Raw genomic sequence first — 12,110 nt, 5'->3', positions numbered from 1 at the left:
AACTGCTCTAAAAGCTGGTAGGCACCTGTAGTTTCAGCTTTTTGATAAAAACTAGATTAAACACCAGTGGTAGTGCCTGCAATGTCTTCTTTAAAACTGATGGTAAATGACTTCTCAAAGAAGAGGTTAGTTAGAAATTTCTGCATGGGCTGAAAAGCTAATGTTCAAAATGTTTGCGTATCCATCCCAATGTAGTCATTTGATGACAACTGACAAAGGACTACTCCAGCAGGTAGAAAAAATAATGGGAACTAGCAAAGAGACAGTATGTGTAGTGGAAATGCTGCAATGTATGCACAAACACAACAACTCTGTGAAATGCTTCAGAACCAAGCTCATGAAAAGTAGGACTATCATTCCAATAAAAAGCAGAATGGTTAAACTGGATGCAAAAACTTACTGTGGATTTTTCAGGTGATGCAGGAACATCAAATGTTTCATTAATATGGTTATCCAGTTCTTGCTGTGAGTGTGAATGATGAATTTGGTTCCAACTGTTCTTTTTAAATTGTTTGGGTGGTAATGCAGGAGGCTGCCCATCTATAGGAGTCTCTTGAGATCTAAATACCAAAATAGAAGTGCAAAGTGGAACGATCATGAGACATTGACAGTTCTTTCAGAGTTCAAAATACACTGAAAATACTAGAAGAAACTCAAAGAGTTTGACAGATGAATATCTGTATGTATTTTTAGAATCTCAAAAATGTACTGTGGTGGAATATATTGGAAGTGTATGTTTGGACATGTTGCTTCTTTTTTCTTGACAAGCAACTGTACACAGAACCAGTAAGTTCACCTTTTACACGTTACTTTTTTTTTTTTTAAATGGTTTTAGCACTCTTAACCCACTTTATATTGGAATATTATAAAATTCACTGTACTTACACTCTGCACTCTTGCTAAAAAATTATTTCTAAAATAGTTGTCACTTAATAGCTTTTCCTCAGTAAGAAAATCAATTAGTTTGCATCTGAAATTAATGTCTGCAATTTAAATCTTAAAAACAGACCCAAGCAGCATAATAAAGTGCTCCCACACTAGTTTTTGGCTTCTGATCTAAAAACAGAGGAGTGCAAGTTGAAGACAACTCAACTGTCTCCCTGCATTTATTTGAAAAGCCCATTGGAGATTATGGTGTTAAATTTTAATTTTTCAATTTAAAAGTATATGTGTACATTTCAAGAGAGTTTTGATATCCCCCCCATCTTGAACATATTCCCTTTTGAAACATGCGCAGTTTTGAAACATTTGTAAAAATGGCATTAGTCACCTGCATTTTTTTAGCTGAGTTATAATGCCATTACTGAAGATTAAACAGCAGAAAGTTCTATTTCTGTTTTAGATCTGCAAGCACTCTACTGTAGATTAATAAAAATGTTCTCTTTGTTTATGTATAATATGGATAATTTTTACTAGTCCTTTTGGAATAAAAGTGTAACTGTATAATTTGTATTACATAAATACAAGACTCATCTTTCATTATATGGCTTTATATTTAAGAATTAAGAAGAACATTTTTAGAGGCCAAAAAGGGCAGTTAGCACCACATAGTTCCCATTAGCTCTAGTTTGAATGTCAGTTTCTAAATACCAGCAAAGATACATGCCTTCCTCCCCATGAGCCACTTTAAAAGGTATTATTAAGTAATTTAACGACTTATGACAACAGCCCACTGATACTAGTGGCAAATCCAAAAACCACCAAGAATGAAGTTACAGGTTATAGCTAAATCTGAAGACAACACTACCACTAAAAACGGGTGCCTTGGTTCTTTCTTTCACCCACACCCATGGCCCCTTTACTCGAAGCACTCCAATGCTCCTCCCTTGGCTAAAGCAGTTTACCAAGCAAGCAAAGATACACTGACTTTTTGGACAAGCCCAGGTAGCTCTCTGCTGGTTCAACAAGGTGAACTGATTCATTACAGGGTCGACCACCACAAGGAGAAGGAAGTACACTCCCAGAAGCCAGAAAGAAGATACTGCCCCTTTTGTTATCACCAAGCTGTAGCAGTAACTCATAGCATAACAACCCTCTAAAAAGCACAGGTAAAACCACGTGAGTAGTCCTACTGTATTTAATCGGTCTAGCCACAGTAAACTGTTAGCAGGGTAAGACTCCCATTATGAGACAGCATAACATTTCAAGTTGCTGCAAGTTGGAAAACCTAAGGCACGCATCAAATTCCATACTGTATAATTTGTTTCTATGCAATTAAAGTAAGGCAGATCCCACATACATGTTTTCAAATACAAACAAAAAAATCAGACCACAGTTGTCTACAGTGATTTCAAATAAAGGATGAACCTCTTTCAAAAAGCATGAACACTGAATGGGAACTAGAACACTTCAAAAAACCACACGTTTTCTATTTGGTTTTAAAAAGTTTTGTCAATTTTCTTGGAAAACAAAATATTGACAATTTTTTTTGTCGATGTATGAAAATGGTACATTTGAAAAGATCCTAACAACATTTTTTTCTGTTTGTTTTTGCTTAATTTCAACTTTCAGAAAATATTTTTTTTTCATGCGGTGTTAAAACAAAAAAGTACTAATTATTCAGTATCTGATGTCTGAAGAATCTCATGTTCAAAACACACTAGGGAATAGAAAAAGTATTTCTTAACACTTTTCAATGCAAGAGCATATCGTCCTTTTACTTTATTTTTCAGGATAAGCAGCTTTTCTAAATTCATTTTTGTGGAGAAAGAGAAAAATATGATGATTGCCAACATTTGCAAAATGAATTTTTAGGGCAGCTATAAATTATTTAGACATTGATTTACAAAGGTCACCCAGAGCTTTTTAACTGCTTATGTATTTGTTCATTCAGGTCTGGCCAGCACAGATTATTCAGCCTTTTAAGTGAAGGGAAAAATAGTTATGTATTTTCCTGCAAACAATTACTCCTGAGAGCTTTAAACTGAATAAAAAAGGAACAGAAAACATAAGTAGAGACACAAAAGAAGTCATTCCGATAAAAGTAAAAGATGGGATCTTATGTTTGACTAGACGTCTGTACATACATGTCAACAAACACAAATAAATTCCTACCAAACATACAAACTTATAGAAAAGACTTGAAAAGTTACTTAAATGAGCATTTTAGAAGCAGCAATGCAAGTACTGTAATATATTAGCATAATGAATTGTGAGAACTAACAATCAAGCCTTGGGCAAAAACTTCATTGCTTTATATTTGCCCAGTCAGCTTTGAATTTCCTTATGAATGCTTAGACAATGGCAGTGAAAGCAGCCTATTTTGCAGGCAAAGCAGCTCCCTGTTACTGCATTCAGCAATTTACATAATAATAAAATAACACACAAACCCTGGCACTGACAAGCTTTGGGTATTTTTGTTACAGATATCTGGCCTGACCTTTTAATATATTAAGCAAAAGTTTCATACACACCCCCATAAATTTATTAAACTAAACACTTATCATGTGCTTTTGGAATTTAAGGTTATAATAATCTCAGGGAACTACAAGCAGAAATCTCTCAATTTAGTTTTGAATAGCACATGCAGATGAAGAAAAAAAATGTGGAATTAAAGGTTGTATTAGCTAAGCTGTAATATCATTCTAAACTGCACTGAAACTAATTTCTTTTGCTACGTTGACTCCAAACTCAAAGAGACCACTAAACATACTGCTTGTCAAGTTAGCCCATCTGACTTTCTTACATATGTAAATTTGATCAATAAATAAAAGTTCCCAACAAATTAGCAGATGGACTACTCAAATCTTTTCACTCCAAAAGGTCAAACTGTTTAAGAAATAGCTTTTTGAACTCTAAAAGAGTATAATTTTAAATTATATTGCTAATATTAACTTCATGACTACTACTTTCTTTCATAAATCTCAAATCTCCAATCAATAACATCACCTGGAACTTTCAGAAGACCCTAATGGGGTTCATGTATTTTTGACAGTCAACATCCTCATTCTTAAAAATATCTTATACACTAGATATCTAGACTAGGAGATTAAATTCCACTTTTAAGCTTCCAACAAGGGAAAAACCAAAAACAAACCCCAAAATGTAGTGATGGAAGAGCAATAGTTTTTCTGCTAGGGCATAAAAAGTGCAAAATCATGAAAAAGAACAGCCATAGTTGCATAACTAATTTACAAAACCACTTCCTCTCTTTTTAAGACTCTTTTCTATGGTAACATACACCAGAAATCAGGTATTAAATAAACAAATCCCAAGAACACTTAGGAACATCTTTTACAACTTAACTTAAAGGCATATGAATAAAATAGAATATTTAAGAACTGTGCTTACTTCACTGTATCCCTCTACTATTCAGTGAGTGTTTCTCATAACTGACTTCAGTTGGAGCCTTGCAACAGAAGGAACCTGACCCTGTGTGGCCTTTGTACAGCAAAACTCTAATATGAGAAAAGATTCACAAGTGTTCCAGTTTTGAGACTCCCTTGCTATATGAATAGGTTAAAAAAGCCCACCAAAAAGGGGACTTTATATTATTAGGCCAAATTAATGTTTTATAACTCTGAAAGCTAAATAACTAGCTGATGGGCAAATTATAACTATTGTACCCTATCATAAAAAGCATCTTGTGTTATTTCACAAAACTTTAAAAATTTTGTATTCTATTTCCCTCCCCAAAATCACAGACAGTTGTGAAAACTGAATGCACAGTCCAAGCAAGGTTCTAAAATTGTGTTCAAATACCTTCCCAGAGTAATTTTTTCTGAGACACACAATTTGTTTGTAAACATCTAATTATGTTTGTGCTATTTTGTAGTTCTCGAATGGTTTTGAAACCATTTGAATGATTTCCCTACTAACAAAGATTACACAAAATTATGAGGGCAAGTTTAGCATTACATATATAGCTACATATAAGAAGGTACAGCGGCACTGTTAACAAGGTGTTATGTTGTGCACCTTTTTCCCCCCAATTAATCTGTAGTCTGACCACAAGTTATTGAGTACTTCAAATCTTTTAATAACTCAACTTTTTTTGTTTGTCATCCTTCTGGACTTAATACACAATAATAGTTTTTATTTTGCTGACCATAGCATAGTAAACTTACAGCATCACAATTATTCAGCATAACAGAAAAAAAGCCTGAAAGTACTATCTTAAAAAAATAAAGATATAACCTATAACAATATACAAAACGTACTAGGAACCTCAGAATGCTGTGGTGCTAGAAAAGTATTTTGGCTAAGTAATTTGTAAAGCTCAGTTATACTTCTGTGCCTTGACAAAAAGCAAAACTTCCAAACTCACAGGAATTAAAAACTTTTTAATCACAAAACAACGTACTTCCGTTCTATAAAAACCAACAACTTTCGCTTCCACATCCAGACACAGATGGTCACATTACAGCAAACCCACATTTTGGGCGGGTGGGTGGGGAAGGTATTGTAATCCTGCACCAGGAATGTGTCAGATATAGGTCTTTACTTCTGTATCACCTAATTTTCAATAAGACCTATAGTAATACTCCCTAAACAACAGCTACCTTTTTATTAGAATTTCTGGCTCTCCCTGACCCAAACATCTAACACTTAATGGTGAAGATTCCTGACTTATCTTCAGAAGCCCTGTATGCTACCATATAGTAATAATGACCAACAGAACTTACGGTGATGATTCCAATATGATGCTATTAGCCTGGGTGGAAGATGGAGATCTGTGATTTACAAATACTTCACTTGGCGAAGTGTGAACTACATGGTCCACTAAATGTCCAACTGATGAGGGTCGTAACCGGGCTCCTTCTTGAGTGAAGGCAGAGTTGCGACTAAGAGGGAAAGCACAGCAGTGCAATGTGAAAATAATATTATTATTGATCTACATTCCTTACACCACTACAAACGAATGCTAAAATAATTATTTTCTCTCAGTGCAAGCATATGTTCATATACGTATTTTTATTAAGTAATTTAAGGTTTCAAAAATCACTGAAACAATAATGTTGTCTGATCAACATGCTATATGTCATAATTTTCTTTTTAAAAGTGTTCAAAAATTATTTTAATAAACACTATATGGCTAATATTTTTCTTTCTTCCCTTTTTTATTTCTTAATTAAAGAAGCCTGAAAGCATTATGGTCCAATGAACAGTCTACTGGACTGACAGTCCAATCAATGAGAAGAAAAATGAATCCCCAAGAAGAAAAATCCTGGCTCTGTTCATGGTAGACCCTAACCTGAATTCATTAAGATGAACATTTTATACCCTGCATCTTCTCCTAGAAGAATCATAAGCTTTGCACTGAGAGTCTTACCATTTCTGTGACCCAAAATTTTCCCATTTGAAACCTAGCATAGTGACGTAGGCATCTTTCTTCAAATGCTTTGAAGCATGCATGCATAAGTTACGTTATGCTATAAGCATCATTATTACACAATTTTTACAAAGATATTTAAGTCCTACAGATATTTACAACAACAGACTTTTGAATAATATGCTGCAATGCCAAAGAATCTTAAAACCTTCTTGTTTATGCAATACAAAATTGGATAATAACAATTCTTAAGCCAGTTTCAGCACACTGAGAAAATTGGGTTTTTTCCAAAAGAAATTAGGAATGATTTTTCACTAACTATAAACATAAAACAGAAAGCTCTATCATGTGAAAGAGTAAGCTTTGAAAGGAAATGCAGAAAAATTGAGGAGAATATATCTGCAAGGATTTCTGATTAAGTAATTTTCCCCAAAGTTTTAAGAAGTGGTATTAACTAGAATAAATTATTTCTAAAATATCACACAGATTTTATTATCAGGCTTTTTTTCTTAGGCAAATGAATAATTTAGTTTTAACTGTGCTTGAGAAAACTCAAGCTCTCAAATTTAGGGTAGCGTGCTACATCTTACACTTTTTATAGGTTGACTGAGAAGCACCTAAAATTCACCCCCAAATAGTTTCTCTTATCTGGAGCTAAATGTTCCAGAGAACCACAAAGCACATAATTTGTGAAGTTATTTGTCTCCATAATGCACTAATCCTTTTATTACACAAGTAGGTCACTCACATTACAGGTAGACAGCTACTTCTAGGGAGAGAAGATTCAATGCTACTTACTGATTTGGAGTTCCAGGTGGAGACCGTGATGGCAGGCTCTGTGTTTCCAACCTATCATCAGACAGTGAGTTCCTACTCACTACTTCCCAGTCCATCCCACTCATTAATTTCCGTGCCAAGGGTTTACTGGGGGATCTAGAATAAGAAAGTAAAATAAGTAACCAAAAATTATGAGGTACAAATATGTTCTATCTGATGTTCTATCATAGGACACTAAATTATATAGAAGAAATGGAATGTAACAACGCAAAACTATATTTACATGGGCAGTTCTACGTTTTCTCAATATATTGTACTTCATTTTCTGTACTTTGTACAAGAACATCAGTTAAATACAGTCACAAAATACTGTTGGCTGGGAGGGAGACAGGCAAGATGGAAGAGGAACCCACTAAACTTCACCAGGCATTTCTAATGCCTCAAAGAGACCCTGACTCAAACAGAACAGTCATTGAGAGGTCTGAACTTAAAAATGGAAGAAAAAAAAAAAGCTCCAAACAAAAAAAAAACCCCCAAAAATGCAACAAGCAAAAACCTTCTAAGTAACACAACTATTTAGCCATCTCAGGAAAAATAAAGCAGTGGTATCATCAGCCCCAAAAAACTCCCAAAGACTTTGAAGAACTGAAAGTAGAGTAATCATCAACATGGCAACAGAGCTATTGAGTTTTGTTTACTCATCAGGGATTTCCATCAAGGTGACATGCTTTCTTCCAGAACATGTTTTGTCACATGTAAGGCGGGTGCAAACATCCTATTTAAACTTCTTTGTGGGTAACCAACCTTCATGTGGTTTTGTGCCAGAAACGTCCTTCAGGTTAAAGGTCATTATCACCAATAGTTTTACACAAGAGGAGTTGTATTTTCTACTTGTTGCCCTTTTTCAATATCGAGGAAACTTTTTCTTCTCATTCTCCAGTCATCCCAGGATACCTACAATCCCCTTCTGCTGTTTCTTTCACCTATTTCTTAAGCACAAATGAGACCATACTTGCACTCTCTCATGAAATACTATATTTCCCTTTTATACTGGAAATCATCAAATGAATCATCCAAGAACTGTGGTTGCTTTTTTCTTAGCATCACATTGGATGGTTCAGTCATGCCACGACTGAACATATCCAGACTTTTGTCATTTGCTGTTTTCAACCAAAAATTCTATAGCCAACAGCAAAAATTCTTTTAAACAATCCTTAATTGTACTGTGTATTTTGTGTTACTGGGTTTTCACCTTACTTCTACTACTTAGATGGTGCTATATAGTTCAAATTTCTCCTCTATCATTACCCAACCCTCTCTTGTTCCAGTGATACCTCAATTTCATCAGTCTTTTGTGCCATGATAATTTCATTCCCATTTGCCTTTATATTCTATCACTATACACTTTTCTACTCTGCAGCTTTGCACAATGAGGTGACAATATATTATTGTATCGGTATAACTCCTTCATTTGTTTCCCCAGCTCCATACACCTATATCACAAAATAACTTCTGCCCTTGCTGTTCTTGGGACACATGGTAACTGTTATCTTCACTGTTATCACCTTACTGATTTACTGAAAGTGCAAGTCCAGAAAGAAGGAACTTTGAGAAATTAAGGAACTACCCGCACACAAATTACAACCTTCTGAAAATGAGAACCTTAGTTGCTAATACATTTTTGCTTCCCACGGAACTTAAAACTCAATGCAAGCCACCAGCTTAAGGAGACTGTCCTTGAATTATCAAAAAAGTCTACAACAATAACCAACCAGGCGTCATATTGAATAATCTATCTTCACATACAGAAATATTTAAGTCCTATTGATGTCAACAGTGTTTGATACTAAAGGAGTGGTAATCTGTGAAGGGTTTATTTTTGTTTTTACACCCCCAAGCAGTTCTGAACACATACTGCATGCTGCTTTGCTGCTCTAAAGACTTACTGAATAACAGCTGCCAAATTTCAGACACTTAAGTGAGATGGGCTATTCTAAATACTACTTGTTCAGGTTTTATTCCACCTGAGAAAAAAAATCTAATAGTATATTGATATTTGAAAACAGGGAAAATATCAATTATTTAATTCCTGAGGAAAAACACATCCATTCTTAGCGTTCTTCACGGTATTTAAGCAGTATTAATTTGATTCAAAAAGTAATTAGCTTGCTATCATGTCAATTAAAGTAACATTTCAATTTCTGTAATATGCTTCAAATGTGAGCAACTCAAACCACTTAGATATTTTTCTTCACAAACACAGCAAATTTGAGCAGCTGTGAACAGGTAAAACAACAAGAAACCAGCAGAACTGAAATGCATGTCTAATGCTTTCCGTTCATTATTCTTTTATTAATCAAAGCTATCGTTAGCTAGATTTTGCTGAGAGCACGCTTGCAGCCAGATTAGCACCAAGAGTCAGCTCTGCCAAGAGGTAGATTCTACTAACCAAAGAACAGGCTGAGGGAAAAATGCAGAGGAACATAATATATCCAAAGCTAAATTAGGTAAATACAGGACTGCAGATATGGTATTTTCTGACAGACAAGTAAAGGCAGCTATTGAACCTCATTTACCTTCAGTGAAAAAGCAACAAGTGAAGTATAGGAAAGTTGGTGGGGGTTTTTTTTGTTAAATGCTCAACAACAGTGAAAGGGCACTATCCTTGCCTGTATAAAACAAATTAAATTACAAAGAGAGAAACAAAAATAGATAGAGAGAGGGGAAAAAAGTTTTTCCAGAAACTACATTTTTGACTGCTTCAGAAAAAAACCACTGCATTGTATCTTAAGTCATAGTTTGTAACTGCATTTTTGAAAACTTCCTCAATCTATGCAACAAACGAACGTAACTCTAAAATGAGAAAAGCATCACCTTCTTCCCCATCAAAAAAATGCAATGTTAAGAAAACTCACCTTTTACTGTGGATAGGGTCTGATCTTTCAGAAATAATACCTTATTACCATGATAAGCAGCTGCAGTGTTTATCAGCAAAGGTTCGTTTCAATTATTTTATTAACAGCTCTAACCTCAGAGTCCCACCCACTCATGTTTGTTGCCTCCATTTCCTGTCTTTGCAGAAATTTCAAAGAAAAAATTACCACACTGCAGCACCAAACTTCAGTGCTGTGGCTTTTTTGATACTAGCTCTCCTGCCAACACTTCTGTATCTAACAATAAGTTATTTTTTTATTAACATTTAAGATATGTTGTGAAATATTCCTGCAAGTTTCTCCTGTATCACTAATTCCTTACAATATTCAAATAACTTTCTCATGCCAGAGTGCAGCTGAGGAGATGGGAGGGGGGAAGTAAGCTGTAAAAATCTTTTTAAATGCTTTGATAAACTTTGAAATCCTAAATTCCACATTTCTCTGCTCAGTCTGGATGCTTCTATTGCACCCCAGCAAAGGGCCCTGCTAGTTAACAGCATAAACTATTTTCAGATATAATTTTTGGTGTATCTGCAGAAACATTCTTAAAAAAGTTGGAAGAAGTCCTATCTATCTGAGTAGGGACAGAGACCAAAAACTTTATCTGCCCCCAAAATCAAGAACAGTCTTAAGAGTTGCGATACTATGTCAAATACAAAAAAACGAGTAGCAGGGATGAAATTATATAATGCAAATAAAAAATAGCATGACAAATTATATTAGCTCAGCTACAGTACACAAAAGCTTTTGAAGATAGAATTTGTTTTCCCTCACACAGCTGAAGTGTTAAATTCTTGCAGGAGCTGGGAAAGAAAGAGGGTATTCTTTGGGAATACAGGTGGTAATCTTTTAAATCATTTCTGTCCCAAAAATAAGTATAACCTGGAGCCACAGTCTTGCTTTGTATTTTGACAAGGAGTACAGGGAATGCATTTCTCAGCAAAACCGGCAACTACTGCTTCACACCAAGAGAATGAAACTGTATACAAATCTGCAGATACACCACAAATGACATATGCAATTTAAAGCAACTGAGGAATTATTTAATTAACCTGAATAAATGCATAGTTGAAGCAAGACTGGATTTTTTGAAACGGAGAATGCAACTTAATGATAGGGAGTTTGCAAATACAAATGACCGAGATACCCACTCACTATAATACAACGCACATAAACTACCTCTCTCAGCTCCAGTACACAACCAGAATTAGAATATTTTGCAAGAAGTCTTAAGAGGGAACAGTGCTCTTTAAGAAATCTCTCAATTCATTACTTGATTGAACTTTTATAATCTACTTTCACTTTTATTATGCTCCCAGGAATTCTTACGGGTTTTCTTGGGTTGCGAATATCCTGCAACAAATGAGGCGAAGAGAATAGCTGTAATGAAGATTAAAAAAAAAATAAAAAAAAAATCTAAACAACTGCAGCAAGAGTCTTCTATACGCTTGTTAGTGCTGCATGAAGATTAAAAAAACAACATCTACAAAATGTATCAAATTTATTACAAACCATCTCCTTCACAGAAATAGATTCCAATTTTTTAAATTAATCTTAAATGCTTTTATGATTTGGAAAAAAATAATAGTCCATGAATATTACTTCAGCTGATTTTTAAGTTAAATCCTGAAGATAAACAGCTAAGCCTACTAACTGTAGGTTATACCTGCTTGTTTTATTCAAATGGCTGTTAAGAAATTTTATTTCCATGTCCTGTGCTCTGTATCTATGTTCCGCTCCGTGTGCAAAGGCTAGATGATCATTACTTGTGGCAATCACCATTTCTCAACTTAGAACAAATAGATCACTCAAATAACATTTCAATGTAACTATCGGTGTTATTTTCTTACAATTAAATGATTCAAAAGTTTGCTTAGACAATATTAGCTCAAATAAGGCAGTTTCTAGTTAAATATTAATAAGAAAACAGAGTGTAAATCTGGATAGCTCTAGAATAAAAACCTGAAAACACCTTTTTTTTTTTAAACTGATCTTGAATAAATCTTCTGATGTGGTAATAATAAAAGCAACAGTAATTATTTAAATTTTTTTATGTGTCCATTTAATTCTCAAGAAAGAGCTGACTGCAATGCCAGCACACTCCTGGTTTCACAGCAAAAGGCAACCAA

At 34.5% G+C, this 12,110-nt stretch overlaps 1 protein-coding gene across 3 annotated transcripts in view; it reads right to left on the bottom strand.

The window, feature by feature from the left end:
- Positions 1 to 12,110, bottom strand: part of PTPN4 (protein tyrosine phosphatase, non-receptor type 4 (megakaryocyte)) — a 120,508-nt gene that overhangs the window by 24,809 nt on the left and 83,589 nt on the right. For all 3 annotated transcript variants that reach the window (XM_010568598.1, XM_010568606.1, XM_010568614.1), the window contains 3 exons: positions 7,070 to 7,204; positions 5,625 to 5,783; positions 401 to 560 (listed from right to left, as the gene is read on the bottom strand). In XM_010568598.1, the coding sequence (XP_010566900.1) occupies positions 401 to 560; positions 5,625 to 5,783; positions 7,070 to 7,204 (454 nt within the window). The remainder of the gene's footprint in view (positions 1 to 400; positions 561 to 5,624; positions 5,784 to 7,069; positions 7,205 to 12,110) is intronic.

Source organism: Haliaeetus leucocephalus, unplaced genomic scaffold, assembly GCF_000737465.1.
Source record: "Haliaeetus leucocephalus isolate CR32 unplaced genomic scaffold, Haliaeetus_leucocephalus-4.0 Scaffold1, whole genome shotgun sequence".
Lineage (NCBI taxonomy): Eukaryota > Metazoa > Chordata > Aves > Accipitriformes > Accipitridae > Haliaeetus > Haliaeetus leucocephalus.
The sequence above is the reverse complement of the archived record's forward strand: the minus strand, read 5'-3'. Positions and strand labels throughout refer to the sequence as shown.